Here is a 24540-nt window from a genome sequence, read left to right as displayed (position 1 = left end):
TCATCTCTCTGTAGGTGATGGCTTTGTTATGGAAGGTTTGGGAATCGCTTCCTTTTAGGTGGTTATAGAATTTAACGGCTCTTTTCTGGATTTTGATAATTAATGGGTATCGGCCTAATTCTGCTCTGCATGCATTATTTGGTGTTCTACGTTGTACACGGAGGATATTTTTGCAGAATTCTGCGTGCAGAGTCTCAATTTGGTGTTTGTCCCATTTTGTGAAGTCTTGCTTGGTGAGCGGACCCCAGACCTCACAACCATAAAGGGCAATGGGCTCTATGACTGATTCAAGTATTTTTAGCCAAATCCTAATTGGTATGTTGAAATTTATGTTCCTTTTGATGGCATAGAATGCCCTTCTTACCTTGTCTCTCAGATCGTTCACAGCTTTGTGGAAGTTACCTGTGGCGCTGATGTTTAGGCCAAGGTATGTATAGTTTTTTGTATGCTCTAGGGCACATATGTCAGAGTCAAGGCCCGCGGGCCACATCCGGCCCGCGAGAAGGTTTTTTACGGCCCCTGGGATGATCTTGATTTATTATTAGAACCGGCCCGCAGACCGCAGCAAGCCGGCAGCCCGCAGATCTTTTACACGCACCAATACTACATTTCCCACAATGCAACGGTGACGCACCGAGCAGTAGGCTGCTTCATTTCAATATTTATTGGCACAGCAGTTGTCAGCATCACAGTAAAATTAACTTTCAGATACCCATCAAAAATGGCAAAACGGAAGGTGGACACTGAGAACCGGGGTTTCAAACAAGGTGGGAGTCGGAGTATTTGTTCACGGAGGTAGCTGGAAAACCTGTGTCTTCTGTGTGGAGAAAGTGTGGCGGTACTGAAAGAGTATAATCTGAGACGACATTATGAAACGAAACACGCGGACAAAAACAAGAATATGGACATGGAACAAAGGCTACAAAAGGCAGAGGAATTAAAACGAGGCCTCAAATCTCGACAGGCTCTGTTCAAAAAAGCCAAATCACAAGGCCAGGCTGCTGTCAAGGCCAGTTTTATTTTGGCAGAAGAGATCGCTAAATCAGCCCGGCCATTTACGGAGGGGGATTTCATCAAAAACTGCATGATTAAAGTTTGTGACGAAGTTTGCCCAGAAAAAAGGCAACTCTTTTTAAATGTGAGTCTGAGCAGAAACACCATTGCCGAGAGAGTAGACCAGTTGTCCATCAATCTAAAAGAGCAGCTTGTGAAAAAGGGAAAAGATTTCATTGCATATTCCTTGGCTGTGGATGAGAGCACCGACATTTCTGACATTGCCCAGTTGTCAATTTTCATCCGCGGAGTGGACTCCAGCCTAAGCGTGACAGAGGAGTTTTTGGCTTTACGTCCTATGCATGGCACAACTACGGGGCATGATTTGTATGAAGAGGTGTCAAGATGTGTAAATGAGATGGAGCTGCCTTGGGAAAAACTCGTGGGTTTGACAACCGACGGAGCACCTGCGATGTGTGGACACAGGAGCGGACTGGTGGCGAAGATACGGGAAAAGATGCAAGAGGAAAACGCGACAGGTGAGCTGACAGCTTATCATTGTATCATACACCAGGAAGCGTTGTGCGGTAAAGCCTTGAAAATGGAGCATGTAATGAGCATCATCACGCGCACAGTTAACTTTATCAGAGCCAAAGGTTTGAATCACCGCCAGTTCAAGGCATTTCTGACGGAGTTAGAAACGGAGCATGGTGATTTGCCTTATCACACAGAGGTGCGATGGCTAAGCCAGGGAAAGGTGCTTCAAAGATGTTTCGAGCTTCGTGAGGAGATTTGTCTGTTCTTGGACAGCAAAGGGAAAGACACAACACAACTCCGAGACGAAATGTTTCTGTGTGAAATGGCTTTTCTGTGTGACATTACGAGTCATCTGAATGCAATGAACTTGCAGCTGCAGGGTCGGGATCGTGTCATCTCTGATATGTACAGTACAGTGAAGGCATTTAAAACCAAACTGACTCTGTGGGAGACGCAGATGCGGAAAGAAAATTTGAGCCACTTTCCCAGCTGCCAGACCATGAAAGAGAAGCTCTCTACCAGTGCGTTCCCGAGCGCACAGTTGGCTGATAAAATAGGTATGCTTGCCGCTGACTTTCGACGCCGATTTGCTGACTTTGAAGCACAAAAAAGCAGGTTGGAACTGCTCGGTAACCCATTTGCTGTTGACGTGGAAAGCTCACCACCAAACCTCCAAATGGAGTTGATTGACCTCCAATGCAATGATGCACTGAGGGCAAAATATGCGGCAGTGGGTGCTGCGGAGTTCGCCCGTTTCCTCCCGACACAATGCCCCAGCTGCGCATCCAGGCTGCTCAAACGTTGTCTATGTTTGGCAGCACATACCTGTGTGAACAACTGTTTTCTTTGATGAACTTGAACAAAACATCACACAGAAGTCGACTTACTGCTGAACACCTCCACTCAATTCTGAGGATTTCCTCAGCTCAGAGCCTTACCCCGAACATTGATGAACTTGTGGAAAAGATGGGACACCACCAAGTATCACCCTCAACCTCAAACAAGTGAACATTACTGTGCAATCACATATTTAGAGTTTTTACTCAGTTCAAGTTTAAAAGTTAAAGTTTAATATTTGTTTTCACTGCATGTTACTTCTCCTTAAACAAAGTGTTGTTTTTGATTAATAGATTTTTGCACTTTATTTTATTGTATTTCAATCCAATTATATTTTAAAAATATTTCAGTTGAGTGGATGATAGAAAATTGCTATTATTGTTTTTTTCTTTGAAGTAAATTTAGCCCACTTTTGCTAAAATAGAAAATATAGGCTACTGATGGTGCCTTGAATACCGGTTTCTTTCATTTAATGTTCATGTTATGGGGATTTTTATATAAAGGAAATTTGTCTTTTGTGTCTGTTGAAAATTAAAGATTACTGACAGAGCCATAAGAAAATATTGCTTTATTTATCTGATCATATTGGAATATATTTGTTAGGTTTTCAGTAGGTTCAATTAGGTTCACTAGACTATATGCGTCATTTAAAAATTTTTCAATGAACATTCGAACAGTCCGGCCCTCGGCTTGTAGCTAAATTTTTTATTTGGCCCTCCGTCCATTTGACTTTGACACCCCTGCTCTAGGGCAACAGTGTCTAGATGGAATTTGTATTTGTGGTCCTGGTGACCTTTTTTGGAACACCATTATTTTGGTCTTAATGAGATTTACTGTCAGGGCTATATCTGACCATACAGCATCAGCTAAATGGGCTCCATTTAGTAAGAAAGAGGGGCGCTGTTTCGGTCACTCATTGGCCTCTGCAGGCTCCAGTGACACACACGTATGATTTCTGCACGTATGATGAACACACATATGATTTCTGCACGTATGATGAACACACGTATGATTTCAGTTTGTGAGTCAGTGATATGGGAGTTGGAGCCATGTTCATTTCGATATTATAAAGAAACACTTTTATAAACAATTGCAACACTGCCATGTTGATCCTATTAATTAAGCCTTGCTGTTGGAAAACAACTAGAGTGTCCAACTTTTTGCGGTTGCAGATGCACCTCACCCACCGATTTTCATGTGAAAAGGATACGCAGGTTGAAATATCAAAAAGAACTCTGAACCAACTATAGTAATTTGGGGATAGGTCGAAAAGCATTAAACATTTATGGCAATTTAGCTAGTTAGCTTGCTGTTGCTAGCTAATTTGTCCTGGAATATAAACATTGGGTTGTTATAGTCCGACAATTAATCCAGGGCTCCTTAGTGGCGCAGCGGTCTAAGGCACTGCATCTCAGTGCTAGAGCTGTCACTACAGACCTGGTTTGATTCCAGACTGTATCAAAACTGGCCGTGATAGGGAGTCCCATAGGGTGGCGCACAATTGGCCCAGCATTGTCCGTGTTAGGGGTTGGCTGCGGAAGGCTGTCAATGTAAATAAAAAATAAAATAAAATAAAAATTAGTTTTTAACTGACTTGCCTAGTTAAATAAAGGAAAAATAAAAGGGAAACAGTTTGTTTTCAAGTAATCTCTCCTCCTTCAGGCTTCTTTTTCTTCTTTGGACATTATATGGAGGTTGGCAACCAACTTTAAGGTGCATTACATTTACATTTACATTTAAGTCATTTAGCAGACGCTCTTATCCAGAGCGACTTACAAATTGGTGCATTCACCTTATGACATCCAGTGGAACAGCCACTTTACAATAGTGCATCTAAATCTTTTAAGGGGGGGGGGGTGAGAAGGATTACTTTATCCTATCCTAGGTATTCCTTAAAGAGGTGGGGTTTCAGGTGTCTCCGGAAGGTGGTGATTGACTCCGCTGTCCTGGCGTCGTGAGGGAGTTTGTTCCACCATTGGGGGCCAGAGCAGCGAACAGTTTTGACTGGGCTGAGCGGGAACTGTACTTCCTCAGTGGTAGGGAGGCGAGCAGGCCAGAGGTGGATGAACGCAGTGCCCTTGTTTGGGTGTAGGGCCTGATCAGAGCCTGGAGGTACTGAGGTGCCGTTCCCCTCACAGCTCCGTAGGCAAGCACCATGGTCTTGTAGCGGATGCGAGCTTCAACTGGAAGCCAGTGGAGAGAGCGGAGGAGCGGGGTGACGTGAGAGAACTTGGGAAGGTTGAACACCAGACGGGCTGCGGCGTTCTGGATGAGTTGTAGGGGTTTAATGGCACAGGCAGGGAGCCCAGCCAACAGCGAGTTGCAGTAATCCAGACGGGAGATGACAAGTGCCTGGATTAGGACCTGCGCCGCTTCCTGTGTGAGGCAGGGTCGTACTCTGCGGATGTTGTAGAGCATGAACCTACAGGAACGGGCCATCGCCTTGATGTTAGTTGAGAACGACAGGGTGTTAGCGCTCTGGGAGGAGGACACAATGGAGTTGTCAACCGTGATGGCGAGATCATGGAACGGGCAGTCCTTCCCCGGGACAGTGTCTAGACTGGAGTGTGGACTTCAGTTCATCTTTCAATCACCCACGTGGGTATATGCTCCTAAAAAACAATGAGGAGATGGGAGAGGCGGGACTTGCAGCACGTTAAGCGTCACAAATAGAACCAAGTTCTATTTTAGCACCTGGCTACACAGACACTTGTTGACGCGCGCGAGCAATGATCGAATAACATGTGTGTCGAATTTATTTTGCATCGGTCACGCACACAACACAAGTGCTGACCATACCGCTTGAGTCGCGTGCACGAGCTTTGCAAAATAAATGTACATTTACATACTATTGCAAAATAAATGTATACATACATGCCTGGTGTGGGTGGACATGGGGCATGTTTGAGTGGTAAGGCGAAAGCAACCAACTGTAGATGAAAGTCAAGGAGTGAAGTAGTGGGGGAAGTGCATCTGTGACAGCCGAAAGTCAGACACTAATGTGGTTTTCCAACAGCAAGGCTCAATAAGATCAACATGGCAGTGTTGCCATTGTTTATAAAAAAAATCTTTATAATGTCGAAATAAACATGGCTCCAACTCCCATATCACTGACTCACAAACTGAAATCATACTTGTGTTCTCTCAATCAGTGAGAGAGAGCATCAAATATCACATTCCTTTGTACACATCCAATGTATACGTGAATCATAGTTGGTTCCTGTTTTAGTCATACCTTTGGACACATTTGTGTGTGTCAAACAAAAACACCCTAATGATTGGTTGGCAATAGAGCCTACCATAATGCAGGTGATGGCTGCAGTTGGTAAAGAGCAACTGCAGAAACTTGCAGTCAAAACTTCATGACTTTTGATCACATTTTTTTTTAACCTTTATTTAACTAGGCAAGTCACAAATTCTTATTTTCAATGACAGCCTAGGACAGAACGACAGATGTGTACCTTGTCAGCTCAGGGATATGAACTTTCAACCTTTCGGGTTACTAGTCCAATGCTCTAACCACTAGGCTACCCTGCCCTCCCAGCACATGATTGTTGTAAAGTTCATGCAGTCGACATGTACTTTTACCCCATAATGCAACAAACTTTGAAAGGTGGTAACCAATGATGGTCACTGGCAACTCACAAAAGTGAGTTTTATTTCAATGTGGTCCTTGCTATCCGGGATCCTTGGGATGTCCAAACTCGGACGTTACCACATTGAAGTTAAACATTTTAAAAGGTTAGGGTATGGGTAGGGGTTAAGATTTAGGGTTTAGGATAGGGACGTCCCAAGGATACCAGATAGGAATAACAATTTCACTGGTCGTCTTAGAAAATAAATTATGTTTGAAAACGGATTATTATTTATTTTTTATAAAAAGTACAAATGATGGTTGTACTGTTGCTTCATTAGTTGTATGCATGTGCTTACTGTGACTGTCACCCATATTGACTAGATAGCTATTGTAGGAAGTACCCATAGAAAATGGCAGTGGCCTCTAGTGGCCAAAAGCCCGTATTAGCATGGGTAGCGCCATTGAGAGCTTCCACCATTTTAATGTAGTCAACTAGGTGGGACTTCATTGGCTGATCAAGGAAAACTAAAGTCCAGAATAATAAAGTTCAGAATAGTAAAGTTTAGATGCAGCATTTTTAATAGGACATTTATTACTTCAGATACGTACAAGTGGCAAACATTTTCAGGGCAAATATTTTGCTCTCACACTATATCCACTTCCATGGTGTTAAGGGTGATTTAGGCTACACTTTAGTGCACCATACACACCATACACACCACACAATACTAATAATAACCCACATAAAATGTGTAGACATGGTAGACTATATAAAGAATAATGTTGAACCTAGTTATTTTATATTTGACATAGAGAGTGTAACTTTTCTCCATACAAATGCAGTAAAGGCCAATCACAGAAAAATTTGTAAATGTCAACTGTGTAAATGAGGATGTTTAAATTGAGTATTTATTGCAAGTTTTTTAGTTAATATGGGTGCACTATTACAGTAGATGCTTGGATACATTACATTACGTACAGTGTAAAGCTACATAAAATGCACAGAGGAGAATAACATAAAATGTCTGAAGACAAGCTATAAGTTATGTAGAATCAAAGTGCACAGAGATTTGGCCAGAATTTGGATGTTGACATATTCTCTAGGCACAATTTTGAACGTTTAGCAAATACAGACATGAGGAGTCAAGCCTGGATTTGAACTGATTCTCAATTGTTAGGCATTCAAATTGGGAATAAAAATGTTTGGGCAATTGACTGCCCGTGTAGTTCAGCCACAACATACAAAGTGTACATATTCATACATATTTTCACATATATGACAGGAGCTTAACATAACCTTCCAGTACTATTCAGTTAACATTAATTTAGAGAAAACTGTGTAGCCTAGCTACATTCTAGATTAATGAAAATATATTGGTATCAATCATGATCAACAACATAGAGAGATACATGTTATTTGTGACAAAAACATTGATAGCTCTTATTACCTGTGAATCATTATAAAACTTATACAGAATAAGCATTATTTTATAAAATATAATTTACTGTAAAGATACCATTATGGCATGCAGATTACAGTTTATATTGCTTTGAAAATATATTAACTAGCATTTCATAGAATGTCCATATCAAACTCTATTTGATGTGAACAGTTATTTTCCTATTGCATGAATGAGATGAGGGCAGGCCCCTAATGGCAGGTAATTCAAGAAAGAAGATGAGTAGGCAGCCAGTAAATTGCAATAAACTTTAGTGAACTATTAACAGAATATATTATGTTAATAGTTCACTAAAGTTTATTGCAACGTACTGGCCGCCTACTCGTCTTCGCCCTATTGCATGAATAAAATGATTTTATAAATAAATAAATAAAATAAATAAATTATAACAGTCAATAGAAAACCGTTCAGTAGATGCACATGCTTTTCACATAATCTGATGTTACTTATATGTTACTTATATTTGTACTATATCTGCACCTAGCTATTATATATATATATATATATATATATACCTAGCTATAATGCACCTTCCATTATATTTTCCATGTAGCATGAATTCATGGTAAATAGAGTAAGTAGTGATGTTGCAAAGTGATTTGACACGTATTAATCATGGTGATATGTTTTGTCATTACACATTAATTGATTCAATCAGAGACATCAGAAGATATCATGCATTTCCTGTTTGTTAGTACTCACTCTTCAAAAGTGGTTAATGCTATTCACCTGCAATTGGTTGGGGGTGGAGATCTAAGAAATGAAGGCGTGGCAGAGGTGTGTCTACAGATATGCCATATACTGATCTTGATTTAATTCCTTCATAATTCCACCACCTTTAAGCATGAGGAAACCATGAATAAGGTCGAGCGAACCTTCCAATTCCAAGAGGAAAAAGCATCTATTTAATTTTTTTCTGATAGAAATAACAGCATTCACCATGCACTGTAATTTACAACGTGATAAGAGCTATTGATAACAGCTAGGTAAATGAGTAATCCGTTTTTGATAAGGGAATTGTAAATAAGGTCTATTTTACCTTATAATCGCTGGAGACGTGAAACCAGTCATATGGCAGCAAACTGAAGCATATGAACATATCAACTTTCCCAGAGTAAAGGTTATGAAGTACTGTGCCATTATGCAGAATTTAAATTGTACAGTCTTTTTTAACTTGCATGGATGGGCACTCTCGAATGTCTTGAATATTGTGACTTTCTCTGTTTCCTATTTCTATCATGTGAAATATTAGCCACTATCAGTATTGACCGTCAGTACTGTAGGCCTAATAGCAACACATATTCAACTAACAATTTACATTCAGTTCCCTTTAGTTGGTATAACCTTCATTATCATTCCATTTACTTACATTGCTGTGTTTACCTTCATTTGTTTCCTTAGTAACAGTTGATAATATAAATAGACATAATTCAATCATTACGGAGTGGAGCGCAGACCAAGCTGTAATAGTTTGAACCCCATGCATGGCGCAGTACTTGGCCGTGTCATCACACAGTTCCATGGTTAGTGCAGGCAATAGACGAGAGGATAGAACACTGTTGTACACTATTCTCCCTACTATAATTCTATGTACACTAATCTTCCAACATTATCATGTGTTGAAGAACTGAATGTGGCAATTTTCAGAATGAATTAAATCAACATTTTCTTTCTTTCGTGCGTAAAGTTCCTCTAAACCTGTTTTTTTATGATTCATAAATACTTTCCTAAACCCAAATAATCTGCAAGATCAGAGTATTTTTGTATCTACCATCTACCAATTGGTGTTTTCTTTCATTGATCCCTAATATTTTGAACCCGTTCTCTCGAGTCTGTCGATTTGTAAATTCCTAAGCTGGAATCGGGCCTCATAAGAACAGAACAGACTCATGAATGGTCTCAGAGATTCTGACTGGATTGGTCTATTTGGCACTAAGATCCACTATTAGGTGCTGGTAGGCCAGGGTGTTGCCTTTGAAGCTGGCTGCCAGCAGGATGTCTTTGTTGTCCACTGACACCAAGCTGAAGGCCCGGGGTGCTCTCATGTTGAGCTCCTGGAAGAGCTGGAAGCGCTGGGTAAGGTCGTCCCACAAGTAAACTCGAGAGAAGGAGAAATCACTCCCTAAGAGGAGATACTGGCGGGGGCCCACAATGAATGGATACACAGCCATGGAGCCACGTGAGGGCAGGGTCTGAATCTCAACATAGCGCTGCCCCTCCCAGCGGAGAATCTTGGAGTCGCCAATGAAGCGTGTAAGGCAGAGGTAAAGAACTTTGCGCACCCAGAAATGCTTGACCATCTGCACGTCAGCAGTCTCAGTGATTTGGGAATGAAAGGCAAACTGGCGCAGGCTGCGGTTCCACTGGTAAACCACTGGGGGCTGGGAGGCACTGGAGAGAATGAGACGCTGCTTCCCCTCCACATCTAGGAACTCCACATGGGTGTCACGATGCCAGGGATGAAGGGATTGGTGGGAGTAGAAACCGTTGCTGTTCCAGCGGTATATGCTCGTAGAGCCTGCCTTGGAACTGTCTGCTACTGCAAAGTACCACTCATCATCCAGCTGGAAGGTCTCAACAAAGTTGGGTTTCCTCACACGTGTGGTGTCAATGTCCTGGATCTTCACAAATCGCTGTGGGTCCTCTTCCCACCTGTAAAGGTATCAATCAGGTCAGCCATCCCTAAATCATCATTGTAAACATCTAACCTTAAGTAGATATCCACAGACTTCCAGTCATTGAGCTAATGCTAGTTAGCATTGGCTCACGAAACTACCTCTAACTTCCTTCATACTGGACACAGAAACATAAAAATGGTATCCATGAGTTCATATGACTCTGAGAAAGTAGATAAAGGGCCTCATTGCCAAAATCTTTAAGTCTCCATTTAACCCAATTTGTGGCTAAGAAAATGAACAAGTCATTGACACTGTATTGCTTATAGGAATTGGAATAAGTCTCACTTGTAGATGTGGGATCCTCCAAAAAGTTGAGCCACAACCATGTAAAGAGTGTTGTTTATTACCACAGGCTTGCAGTAGACAGCGGAGCGAGCTAGGAGAAACACAGAAGCAGAAAGTAGCTAGTTTAGTTGACTTCAGTATCCTCTGTGTACTTAAAGAAGTAGTTTGCTCCCAGATTCAATGTAAATTCCCTTGGTCTATAATTAAATGATAATAGTTGAATGCATTGATTGTCTTCTGGCATGAATACTTATTTTTAGAAGGCGTCTTGGAAGAAACGTACATGTTATATTATGGTACATCCGGAAGACCATTTCCACATGATCCCATACAAACAGTGTACAGAACCCAGTATCGGGCTGGGCGAAGGCCACAAACTGATCGTCGTTGAATTCATAGGACTCCACTGACACAGACTGGAAGGGGAAAGTTTCATAAACTGCAAAGTCTACAGGGGAAGAGAGAGATGAAGATTATCAACCTGTAAATTAAGTGCCTTGATGTCCTGTGAAATGAATAATTGTTTTAATAATTGGGGACAAACCTGCGCTGATACAGTTGAAGTCTCGTGGGGTTAGATCATGGATTCTGCGGCCTTGGAACTCAAATGGGCTGGCACAGTAGATGGCAGGGACAGAGGTGTTGGACTTCTCCATCCAGTCCACAAGCCACTTGATTTTACAGTCACAGCGGAATGAGTTACCCCGCAGGTCTCTGGGTAACACATTGAACAATAGAATTATTGTCCACCTATGACACAGTTCTTAGAAAACTATCTGTAGTAAGGATTCTCTGTAGCACTTTAAATTACAGCACTTCATAAAGTGGGTAATAACATGTTAATAGTATGTTAATACTAATAAGTTATAGTTACTTGTTTTAAAAACATAAAATCACAAGATGAAACCAATGATGATAAGGATACCATGTTCCCTTTTAAAAATATATGTACTTACAAGTCTGTCAGAATGTCAAAATATTTGAAGAGTTCTCGTGGAAGGAGCTGCAGGTTATTATTTGACAGAGAACTACAAAAAACAGAAAATTAATCATGTCAAAACATGTCCATGCAATTCAAAACTAGTATTCTTCCATTGATATTTACAGAGAAATAGGCAGAAGATATACTCACAGGTGAGTCAAGGATTTAAGCCCTCTGAAGGTGTGCTTTGACAGGGCTTGGATGTCATTGTTCTCTATAAATCTGATGGGCATACAGAGAGAGAGGATCACTCATTATACTGTGTCACACATACACGGAGTATACCAAACATTAAGAACACTCCTCCCTTTTGCCCTCAGAACAGCCTCGATTTGTCTGGTCATGGACTCTACAAGGTGTCGAATGCGTTCCACAGGGATGCGGGCCGATGTTGACGCCAAATGCTTCCCACAGTTGTCAAGTTGGTTGGATGTCATTTGGGTGGTGGACCATTTTTGATACACACGGGAAACTGTTGAACGTGGAAAAAACAGCTGCGTTGCAGTTCTTGACAAAGCCGGTGTGCCTGGGACCTTCTACCGGTTCAAAGGCATTTATATATTGTGTTTTTCCCTCTGAATGGCACACACACACAATTCATGTCTCAATTGTCTCAAGGCATAAAAATCCTTCTTTAACCTGTCTCATCCCCTTCATATACACTTATTGAAGTGGATTTAACAAGTGACATCAATACCTGGATTCACCTGGTCAGTCCATGTCATGGAAAGAGCAGGTGTTCTTAATGTTTTGTATACTCAGTGTAGATAGTAGACTTCTGAAAAAATGCAAGCAATCATGACAATCAAGATCAACCCAGTGAATGAATGACTCAGACAGACAGCTTTGTATTAATAGTGGCATCTCAATGAATGTGTATTCTTATGATAAACACATGCTTTCTGGTAGAACAAAAAAACAACAGGAAAGATGCTGGTTCAATGTGAGGTTTAGTGATGTTAGGATTTTGAAAGTCGTTTAGTGTACATCCGGTTTTAAGAGAAATGGACTGAAAACCATATTGGCTTTAAGAGAAATGTACTGAAAACCATATTGGCTTTATCCTAGGATAGGATAAGTTATCCTTCTCACCCCCCCTTTTAAGATTTAGATGCACCATTGTAAAGTGACTGTTCCACTGGATGTCATAAGGTGAATGCACCAATTTGTAAGTCGCTCTGGATAAGAGCGTCTGCTAAATGACTTAAATGTAAATGTAAATGTAGAACTCGGGGTCATTTGCCAATATAATACAATCAAGATCATTTGAATACATTGCCATTTCAATCATGCATAGTACACAGCCTTCTTCTCCATATTCAGAGTATAACATTGGTCTTACTGAACCTTTAATCATAATTGTGTCTCTGCCTGTCCCTCATTTATTTATTTAATTAAAAAGCTTGTTACAAAGGGGATCATGTCCTGCTTCTTGAATCTTAAGCAGCTAAAATGGGAATGGACCTGGGCCTGGCTGTTGGCTGGAATGTCTGCAGTAAGAGCAGCACTGACCTTGAGTATAAGCCAAGTTTTGAAGAAGAGGGGGGAGGGGATCTAGGAACAGCCACCTACTGGCTGCGGTGAAAAGTGTTCAAAACAAACAAGCCATCATCCCCCCACTCACATTTTTCTAATGAAGTTAACATAGCAGGTGTATGTTTTGGATATACTTAAAATTGAGAATTGACAGTTGGCAAAAGAGCCCCATCATCAGATACTTAGTAGGGTGCCTCTACATGGGTTCAGTAATGAATATAAATATTGCCTGAGCCCTGTATCAAAGTTCAGGTAACAATTGACTACAAGTGTATTCTCTGTATTCATTCTGGATCTGTGAAGCATCCCAGGGCTACACAGTGTGAGCTCAGCCAGCCTGCATTCTGTCTCCTATATTGAGCAGCACTGAATATGAAGATATGAGTTCATTAGCATTCACAGTGAGGAGCCACCTTGGGTAGAGCTGGCAGGGCGATGCAGAGCCCTGGGGCTGAGCTGCAGCCAGAGCCACACAATCATTTTATGGAGCCTAATGCATTGCTTCCGTGGAAAGCAGCAAATGTGATGGTATCAGCAACCTCATATTTCCTGGGGCCCAACTTCCCATCAATTAACAAAATGGTATGCTCAGCTTCATCAGGCCCCACAAAGGCAGTAAAGGCTCCTTGGTAGGAGGAGGATCAATATCCAATGCTATTTACGCGATCCTTGTCTGACTGAGAACTGGATCTTTCATTGTAACACCACTACCTCATCCTCTCAGATAGAATGGTTGTTGGGGGTATATCTGTACTTGAATAAGGGCACAAAGTATGACACTTACAAGTACTGCAGGTGTGACAGACCTGCGAAGGCATCATCAGCCACAACAGTGAAGGTGTTTGAGTTCAGCAGACTGCAGAGAGGGAGAGAAAGAGAGAGGTTTATAACACACTGGAAGGAAATCTGTTTCACTTTCCTTTTCAAATGTTTATTTTAACAAAATCTCCAGAAAAATACTGCTGGAGAGGTAAAAAAAACATCAATACCGGCTACTGTAAATGTGTATTTATTTACACAGGATTACACATGGACACAAGTAGTGTACAAAACATGTCTTCCAGTAACAAATAAATCACCTGAATGGTTGTGGAGTGGAAATAGGAAGAGCTATTCAATTTCAAGGAACAGATCAACTGTTCAATATAGTATAGGTCAGCTTTAAAGGCCCAGTGCAGTCAAAAACCTCATTTTCCTTTGTTTTATATATAATTAAACGCTATGTGGTTGGAATAATACTGTGACATTTTTTAAATGATAATGCCATTTTACAGTAAGAGCTATTTGAAAATACCTCCTGAAATTTCAGCCTGTTTTGGTGGGATGGAGTTTTGTCCTGCCTGGTGACATCACCAGGTGATTAATTAGTTAAAAGACCAATAAGAAAGAGAGTTCCAAACCTCTCTGCCAAAAAGCTAGTTTTCAGTTTTCCCCTCCACACTCAGACCACTCCCAGACAGTTCTAGCAAAATTCTTTCTTGAGAAAATTGCTCTTTGCTAAGAAGCTTTGCTAACAAGCTCCTTATTTACCATTTTAATTGAAAACAATCAGAGTAAGGTACTTAATTGCTACCCAGAAATGATTTGATATTGAGATAAAAACAGCTGCATTGGGCCTTTTAATGTGAGCTCAAAACCACAAAATGTGAAAACACACACACGCAAACACACAAACACACACACTCCATTGAATCTGCATAGACAGATAAGCCATTGTTTAAACAGAAGAGAACTGAAGGGAGTCAGTCATTGGCGATGACACTGATACAGAGCCACTTTAATTTCACTACTGCCATGTCACCACTGTTTTCAATAACAGTTTATTTCAAGAGATTTATAGTGCTTGTATTGTCTAACAAATGTTACTTCATGACTTGTGCTTTGTATCTAGTTATCTGTATGTGTATGTTTAGCCCTCAATTTTACTACATGTGTTATCTTGATTTTGTTCTCCAAAACAACAGGCGAGATTGGTCTCGCTGATTTTTTGTTGTTGTATAGAAGATGGTGTCTTGGAGAGAACATGTTAAGCCTTTTAATTTGAACCCAAACCACAGAAGTAAAGTTGAGACTGTTTGCTCTAGTTCCTCTAACTCAGACAGGAAGGGAGAGAATGGGATGATGGGATATGCATGAATACTCACAGAAACTGCAGAAGGTGCAGATGGGAGAAGGCTCCCTCTGGGATTGTAGTGAAGGCTGCATTCACCATCGTCCTGAGGAGTACAGACAATCAACTTATCATCATTCAGACTCCATCAATTAACATTGAGTCAATTTCATAATCCTTATCCAACCCCTGTTGTGTGAAAGGGCTTGTTGCTCCATGCTTAAAGTGGATGTATGTTGCCAGTCAGCCACAGAGGTTTGTGAATTTTGTATGTTTATTAGGATAACTTTTGGTTAAAAGTTGAAAGGGAAAAATAAGAATTGTTAGATCCTGATGGATGGTGGTACTGCATCACACCTAATCAATATAAGGGGATGGGGCCTGCATGGGAATGTTCTCCTCAGTCCCCAGGCACAGTCAATCTATTGACAGAACTGAACATGCAGCATGGGATGTTTTACCAAGAGCTCCTGTGGATAAATCTGTCTTACTATTTGAATTTCAAGAAGGGCAAAATATTTTAAAACTAGGACACAGTTTCCTTATTCACAGGTCCATGTCTTCATCACTTTAAAATGAGGCCACCTCCACCTTGCAGTGCTTGTGCACTTCAATTCCCCAAACTCTTTAAATGCAAGAACATAATGCTCAATTACAGAAAGATAATACATTCAGAGTCAATAGAGACAAAAATCTAAGTAAACCCAAAATTATGTTGTAAGTAAAATGTATGCAGATAGAGTATGCTATCTACTACATTATTGGCTTCCATTAATTGAAACTATCTATCTATCTATCTATCTATCTATCTATCTATCTATCTATCTATCTATCTATCTCTCTATCTCTCTATCTAGTAAGGTTACTATTCCTTGGAGGACACGCAGGTCTTTTGCTGTGAGATGTGAATCTATTGTAAGTGTCTCTCCCAGGAGGGCTATGGCACATCTCATTGCTCTACTCCAATCAACGTAGTCTCATTTCTGCCAGCTCCCCCTGACTTCTGTCCAAGAATGAGGAGAGACTGAGGCACAGTGCCCATTTGTTATCTTTTATTAGCATTTGTGAACGTCATCTTTTCTTTCTCATAATGTCTCTTTAAAATCTTTCAGACACACGTTCTTGAGGAGCACAAACACTGTCTTTCTCTCTTGAGAAACATAGTATAATATAATATAATCTGAAACTGTTTAAAAATGTTGTAGACATGAAGTATAAGCTTTTGGTAAGCAGAGTAGACTCTGCAGAATGTATTGTGAAAGTGTTGCCTATGTTTGCGTGATGTGATGTCATCCGTAAAAACCATGCATGACATCACAGTCTTCATGTACATTATCAACAGCTGGATTTATCATTTTGGAATGAAATGTAAGGAATAGACCAAAAATCTGAAAGAGTATATACATGAACAGACACACACAGATTGATCAGTGTTGTACTCACAGGGAGATGATCCCAGGGGGAAAGCTCTTGGGGATAGTTTTGGTATCCACACAGAAGGCACTGTCTTTGGTGCAGGAGCAGGTGGTAGGACAGCGGGGGATTTTGGGGACCCTCTTGGCCCCAGTCTCCCCCACCAGGCAGAGAAGCAGACATAGGCTGGACAACAGCTTCAGCCATCCCGGGACCCTTCTCGATCCGGCATTCAGCATATTTCCTCTACGGATGTACAGAGGCAAAGGGACTGGTGACAAAGACTGCTAAGCCTCAATAAGTTGTATTTTCCCTTCAAAGAAGAACAAGACAAAAACTCTGTTTACCTTGTAGCAGTAGCAGCAGCCGCAGCAGTAGAAGTGATGTTGCTGAGCTATCGAAAGACTGTGAAGAGTTGGAGAGAGAGAGAGAGAGAGGAGAGAGAGGAGAGAGAGAGAGAGAGAGGAGAGAGAGAGAGAGAGGAGAGAGAGAGAGAGAGAGAGAGAGAGAGAGAGAGAGAGAGAGAGAGAGAGAGAGAGAGAGAGAGAGAGAGAGAGAGAGAGAGAGAGAAAGAGGGCAGTCGGATGGTATCTTCACTGAATGTGTGTGTGTGCTCTGCAGCTTCCCTGGATGTGTGTGTTCTCCCTAGAGCTGCTGTCAGAGTGCAGACTGCGGGAGCGAGGCTGCAATTCCCCGCACTAGGACCTGTACGCAGCGCCACTGACTCTGAATTATTTACTATCGTACACAGAAGACTTAAAAATATGACCAGGGAGGCTGCCAGGCAGGGGGAGGGGAGAGGAGGAACAAGGCAGTGTCAGGCCTGGCAGGCTGGGTGGGAATGGAAGGGTGGGGGGGTTCTGGGGTCTTTACACTGCCTCAGACTCTCTCTCTCTCTCTCTCTCTCTCTCTCTCTCTCTCTCTCTCTCTCTCTCTCTCTCTCTCTCTGAGCCTGTTATCATCCTGTTATCGGGATTGGAGTTATGGAGACAATGAGAAGAATACCACTTTTAACATTTAAATGAGAGGAGATGGGCAAGGAAGAAAGCCTCACAGAAAAATAAAGGAAAGAGTCATAGGAAACGATAATAGATATTAGGTTAGAAGAGAAGAGAACAACCTCTTAGATAACATCCACAAGGGCGGCAGAGTACTGAGAACCACTGCAGTAGCTACCGCATATCAGAGCTAAGCTGCTGGGCTCATTTCAAACTTGTGTTCTGGTAGTCAACTAGTAATTGTAATACACTTTTTGAAACAATAATATAGCAAGTTATATTTTTATATTAAACATTGTATTTGTATAAGTAATTTACTACATAACCCATGAATCAGTAATTGCCAGTAACAACATATATTACCTCTTCTTTTTTATTTACATGTAGGCCAATGGTGCACACAAAGGCAGATTTGGAGGATGATTCAGAGCATGAACAACCCAGATTAGAACCTATAGAATTCCATTGAATCCTATATACAGTGCCTTCATAAAGTATTCAGACCCCTTGACTTTTTCCACATTTTGTTACGTTACAGCCTTATTCTAAAATATATATATATTTTTTTATCCTCAGCAATCTACACACTATACCCCATAATGACAAAGTAAGAACAGGTATTCAGACATTTTTGCAAAGTTATGAAAAATAAAAAAATTAAAAAAATACTTATTTACATTATGAGAATTGAAATTGAGCTTAGGTGGATCCTGTTTCCATTGATCATCCTTTAGATGTTTCTACAACTTGATTGGAGTCCACCTGTAGTAAATTCAATTGAAAGTATATGATTTGGAAAGGCACAAAACTGTCTATATAAGGTCCCACAGTTGACAGTACATGTCAGAGCAAAAACCAAACCATGAGTTCGAAGGAATTGTCAGTAGAGCTCCGAGACATGATTGTGTCGAGGCACAGATCTGGGGAAAGGTACCAAAACATTTCTGCAACATTGAAGGTCCCCAAGAACAGAGTGGATTCCATCATTCTTAAATGGAATAGGTTTGGAACCACCAAGACTCTTCCTATAGCTGGCCTCCCCTGAGCAATCGGGGAGAAGATGGGAGAACCTTCTAGAAGGACAACCAGCACTCTGCAGCACTCCACCAATAAGGCCTTTATGGTAGAGTGGCCAGACGGAAGCCACTCCTCTGTTAAAGGCACATGACAGCCCACTTGGAGTTTGCCAAAAGGCACCTAAAGACTCTGAGACCATGAGAAACAATATTCTGTGGTCTGATGAAACCAAGATTGAACTCTTTTACCTGAATTCCAAGCATCACGTCTGGAGGAAACCTGGCACCATCCCTACGGTGAAGCATGGTGGTGGCAGCATCATGCTGTGGGATGTTTTTCAGCGGCAGGGTCTGGGAGATTAGTCAGGATCGAGGCAAAGATAAACAGAGCAAAGTACAAAGAGATTCTTGATGAAAACCTACTCCAGAGCTCTCAGGACCTCAGACTTGGGGCAAAGGTTCACCTTCCTACAGGACAAAGACCCTATGCACATAGCCAAGACAATGCAAGAGTGGCTTCGAGACAAGTCTCTGAATGTCCTTGAGTGGCCCAGCCAGAGCCCAGACTTGAACCTGATTCGAACATCTCTGGAGAGACCTTAAAGTAGCTGTGCAGCAACACTCCCCCACTCAACCTAACAGAGCTTGACAATATTTGCATAGAAGAATGGGAGAAACTCCCCAAATAGAGGTGTGGCAATTTTTTTCATACCCATGAAGACTCGAGGCTGTGATTGCACCAAAGGTGCTTCAACGAAGTACTGAGTAAGGGTCTGAATACGTATATGTAAATGGGATATTTCTATAAACCTGTTTTTGTGTTTGTCATTATGGGGTATTGTGTGAAGGATGAGGGGAAAAAACGATTTTATCCATTTTAGAACAGTAAACAAAATGTGAAAAAGTCAAGGGGTCTGAATTCTTTCTGAAGGCACTGTAATCTATAGGATATGGAAATAAAAATATGGAAAAGTGAGTCGAATCCCCACAAGGAGGAGCTGTTGGCCATATGGTGGAGCTGTGTGGATCCAGAAGACAGTAGTTTGATGGCAGCCAGAGGAGGGGACATGACAAGAGTAGAGCTGCAGTGCCAGGCACAGACAGCTTTCCCACACAACAACAATGTTGTCATGAGCAGATAGCAAGCACTTTCAGTCTGCTGCCTACTGTCTACCATTATCATGTAGCCTAGGACCCAACACTGTTTTAGTAAAAACAATAGTTTACCTTGATTTAAACAAGGAGTCACCATTGAGTGCTGGGTCTCTTTCACAAGAGAGCCTTGCATATACAATGCATGAGACAAAATCTAATTAAAATCAGAACAATTGTAAAACTAAAATACAGCACGACACAAATATTCAAGAAAAACAGTTACATTCCTCAGTATGAAGGTCCCCAATCAATATTTTAAATTGCCAGAGCGGCACTAGAAAATCCAACTCAAATGCCTTTTGTAGTTGGTTCCAGCAATGAGGTGCATTAAAACTAAAAGTGGATTTACCTAGTTCAGTGTAGACCCGAGGAACCTCAAGAGTTCGCCAACCCTTGTGAATGGGTTTATATCATGTTTTTATACCTGGAAGCTTGTGTAGTAAAGTTTTGTACACAAAAAGGCAGTAATGAAGTGATCTACGGGACTTTAATGAGGACTAGCCAACCTTTTGATACAGAATGCAGTGTATTAAAACTGTCACCTGTGATAAAACGAATGGTGATATGGTAGACAGCATCCAAAGATTTATGACTAGTGGCTGCCGCAATCTGGTCAATGGTGTCACCATAGTCAAGAACTGGTAGGAAAGTTGACTGTACAATCTGCTTCCTGCTATTTAGGGAGAGGCAAGATCTATTTCTAAAAAATAAGCCCACTTTATATCTTATCTTTCTAACTAGCTCATCCATCTATATATATATATTTTTTTACATTGAATCCAAATGCCCAGATATTTATTGGCGGGAACCCGATAGATTGGGAGAACCATCCAATGAATAAATATGTAGTCCATCTGAAACATTTTTGCGATAATTAGAGAACAACATGTATTTAGTCTTGCCTACATTAAGTACAAGTTTTAAACCAACCAGAGCTTTCTGTAAGGCAACAAGGTCAGATTGCAGCTCTAAGATAGCTTGGTCAACAGTTGGGCAAGGGCATACATAACATGCATGCAGAGTAATATTAAGTACCAATTAGACTATATTGATTGGAGTAGAGCAATGGGACATGCCATAGCCCTCCTGGGAGAAAAGTTTTAACAGATAGACTAATGTTATTTATATAAATAGCAAAGAGAACAGGTCCCAATACTGACCCCTGCGGTACACCTTTTGTAATATCAAGGAAACAAGGCTTAACCATGAGAAATCACATGTGTCCTGTCTGACAAATAATTCTCTAACTACTTGCAAGAAGCCTGATCCAGGCCTATTTCAGTCAACCTTTGAATGTGATGGCCAACAGTATCGAGGGCCTTGGAAAGGTCTAAGACAGCACAATAAGACAGCACAATGATTTTATGATCTAAGCAATTTAACAAATCATCTGAAACAAGTATAGCAGCTGAAACAGTCCTATATCCACTCCAAAATTGGAGTGATGCACATTAAGAACAGAGTGCGCAATGTTATTTTCTGAAAGTTGGTCAGAGATTCCAAAACTTTGGAAAGGCAAGATCACTTGGAAATTGAACAGTAGTTATCTAAATCAGAAGAATCTTCTACTTTATGTAGGAGGAAGACGTGCCACTTTCCAGATATTAAGGATACCACCACAAATGATTGTCAAGTAAAACATATACAGTAGGTTAATGATTCTGCAATAAGTGGGGCAGAGAGCTGCAATAAGGAGGGATCAAATGAATCACCCCCTATGGATTTGTTTACATTATTCTTTAGCAAAGCACATCATAGACATCAAATGTTTGAAATTAAAATAAACGTTGTTATTCTGCTAATGCATCATTCTCTACAATCTGTTTGGAGGTGACTAAAGGACTCCCTCTAGTGGAATGAGATTCATTTTCAGAGACTATCCTTTCGAACAGGTGGCCACCTGAAGCCAAATGGTTATTATTTAAAAGCACTACAAATGTTAATTTTGGGTGGGTCTCACCTTGTGCCTTATCAATTTTGTCTAGTATGGAACCAGAGGCTGTGAAAACCTGCAGGGGCAACCTGGGGGTGGAGTTTTGTTTCAAAGATTTGACCACTTTCCAGAAGTTGGTTGGATTACCACACACTTCAAGAAATACAGTATGTTGATTTTGCTTTTATAACCAGGGATAGACATCTATTTCTCGAATGTCTGAAGGACTGCTAATCAGACATAGAATCAGTAGCCTTAGCACAAGCTACATTTATTTCCTGTAATTTCTCAGAATGAATTCCAGGCAACAATAGAGGGAGGGACTCCATGTGGTGCTCAACAGTGCTCCATTCTATACCCTTCCTACTGCAGGGACAACATAACTAAAGGGCATCAATTTTCAGAATACATATCAGGGAACATTTACATTGGTAGAAAAAAGACGAGAACCACTGCCATGTCAACTAGCTACAACTGCAGCTAAAACGGCAACCATTATTAACAACTGATCTATATACAGTACATAAGATAGTATACTACCTTAGCTTTCAATGGTATTGTTTGTATATGTGTTCTCAATTATAGCATTACAACAACAACAAAAATGTTTTTTACCCTTTTAATGTCTACCTGGAAGATTCATATACCTTAGAGTTGACAAAATGGCATTCTCTGTCAGGGTTTTCATTCACTACTACCTCCCTTGCCCTTTACCTCATACTTTCATTTATAACACAGTCTAAAGTCCCGTTTATACCTGGCACTAACATGCATCCTTTGTCCTGATCTTGTCCACATTCTGACTGTGCACACAATTTTAGACAGGACGATTAAAAAATTCATTGTGATCTGATTGAGATCAGATCTTCCTGACCACCTCAGGAGGGAGTCAGGTACGCACTGTATGCGGATCTGGAAAGTGAAACTATTTCAATCATAACTATCCCACCTTCTAAAATCATTGACAGCTGGCACTATGGACTTATGGCATCAATATGTGTGTTAAAATAAATAAATAATACTATTTTGAAAGAATATCATATTTTAATACATGTTTCAGACGCATGTCTGAACAAATGGGCACAATAAGAATGTGGACAAGATCAGGACAAAGGATCCATGTTAGCGCCAGGTATAAACAAGGCTTAAAAGAAAGAACTCTTTGAGAACTTTCTTTTCTAATAACATTTTGTTGGAGTCTTACTCTATAAGCAGTTATTTTCAACCAAGGAGGATGTGCTCTACTCATTTGAGTGTAAATAGTGCAATACTTTAGACAAAACAAGGGGCTGCCTGCTGTAGAGGACAGCAGCAGAAGTGAGGAGTAAACTTGGAGATTAGCACAACAGCTTCCTCTGTCCAGTCAGCATGTCTCCCACAGGTATAGCATAAACAGCTGTGCTTTTGGAAAGGACATTTCTCCTTTCCTGCAAATGAGATCCAAGCCAAAAAGTAGCAACCCCCTCCACCCATTTCAAAAACTTTGGATTAGAAGCAGTTGACTGTGTAAAGCCCTCTTTTCTCCTCTACCAGCCTGTGCTCCTCCCCCCACCATTCCCTCTCCTGTGTGTCACATGTATATTCAGAACTAAAGCTAGTCACCTCGAAATTGGAGCCTTTTCAGTTACCTCATTGCCCCAGCCTGTTACCTGTGGCGATCCAACATGTTTGGATAACTGCTACTGTGCGTCACTGGCATGACTCTTACAGTGTTCACAACATTTACTTTCTAAATTATGATTCTAACCCACATCCCATATCCTGAGCCAGGGTCAAGCAGCCTGAAAAGGGAGCTCTCTGTTTGGCCTATGTGTTCTCAGGGCAATTCATATTATTCTTTACGTAAATCTGTGACACTCCATTTAGTATGATATGTTACGTTATGTTAGGTTACATTATGAATGAAATAGAGGTCGTACAAATTCATACAAATTAGAGGACATATGGTATCATACATATTACCTGGTCGTACAATAGCATAAGAATTGGATGAAGTACTTTCATGCAAGCAACACTGAAGCTTGCATGAGAGCACCAGCTGTTCTGGATGACTGTGTGATAACGCTCTCGGTAGCCGATGTGAACAAAACCTTTAAACAGGTCAACATTCACAAAGCCGCTGGGACAGACGGATTACCAGGACGTGTACACAGCGCATGTGCGGACCAACTGTCATGTGTCTTCACTGACATTTTCAACCTCTCCCTCACCGAGTCTGTAATACCTACATGTTTCAAGCAGACCACCATAGTCCCTGTGCCCAAGAAAGCGAAGGTAACCTGCCTAAATTATTAGCGCCCCGTGGCACTCATGTCGGTAGCCATGAAGTGCTTTGAAAGGCTGGTCATGGCTCATATCAACAGCATCCTCCCGGACACCCTAGACTCACTCCAATTTGCATACCGCCCCAACAGATCCACAGATGACGTAATCTCAATCGCACTCCACACTGCCCTTTGTCACCTGGACAAAAGCAACACCTGTTCAATGACTTCAGCTCAGCATTCAACACCATAGTGCCCACGAAGCTCATCACTAAGCCAAGGACTCTGGGACAAAACACCTCCCTCTGCAACTGGATCCTGGACTTCCTGACGGGCTGCCCCCAGGTGGGAAGAGTAGTCTGCCATGCTGATCCTTAACATTGGGGCCCCAAAGGGGTGTGTACTTAGTCCCCTCCTGTATTCCCTGTTCACCCACGACTGCGTGGCCAAACACAACTCCAACACCATCATTAAGTTCGCTGACGACACAACAATGTTAGGCCTGATCACCGACAACGACGAGACAGCCTACAGGGAAGAGGTCAGAGAACTGGCAGTGTTGTGCCAGGACAACAACCTCTCCCTCAATGTGAGCAAGACAAAGGAGCTGATCGTGGACTACAGGAAGAGTCAGGCCGAACAGGCCCCCATTAACATTGACGGGGCTGTAGTGGAGTGGGTCGAGAGCTTGTAGTTCCTTGGTGTCCACATCACCAATAAACTATCATGGTCCAAACATACCAAGACATAACCCCCCAGGAGACTG

General features: G+C 41.3%; 1 protein-coding gene across 1 annotated transcript in view; it reads right to left on the bottom strand.

Moving 5' to 3' along the window:
* Positions 1-6500: 6500 nt before the first annotated feature.
* lgi3 (leucine-rich repeat LGI family, member 3) overlaps positions 6501-24540 on the bottom strand; it is a 28768-nt gene continuing 10728 nt past the window's right edge. Inside the window, exons 2-11 of the mRNA XM_035735968.2 lie at positions 16756-16813; positions 16439-16654; positions 15030-15101; positions 13670-13741; positions 11500-11571; positions 11324-11395; positions 10912-11081; positions 10651-10815; positions 10368-10458; positions 6501-10056 (exon numbers count right to left, since the gene is read on the bottom strand). Of these exons, the coding sequence (XP_035591861.1) occupies positions 9327-10056; positions 10368-10458; positions 10651-10815; positions 10912-11081; positions 11324-11395; positions 11500-11571; positions 13670-13741; positions 15030-15101; positions 16439-16647 (1653 nt within the window). The 5' untranslated portion in view covers positions 16648-16654; positions 16756-16813 and the 3' untranslated portion in view covers positions 6501-9326. The remainder of the gene's footprint in view (positions 10057-10367; positions 10459-10650; positions 10816-10911; positions 11082-11323; positions 11396-11499; positions 11572-13669; positions 13742-15029; positions 15102-16438; positions 16655-16755; positions 16814-24540) is intronic.

This window comes from Oncorhynchus keta, chromosome 25 (genome assembly GCF_023373465.1).
Source record: "Oncorhynchus keta strain PuntledgeMale-10-30-2019 chromosome 25, Oket_V2, whole genome shotgun sequence".
Lineage (NCBI taxonomy): Eukaryota > Metazoa > Chordata > Actinopteri > Salmoniformes > Salmonidae > Oncorhynchus > Oncorhynchus keta.
The sequence above is the reverse complement of the archived record's forward strand: the minus strand, read 5'-3'. Positions and strand labels throughout refer to the sequence as shown.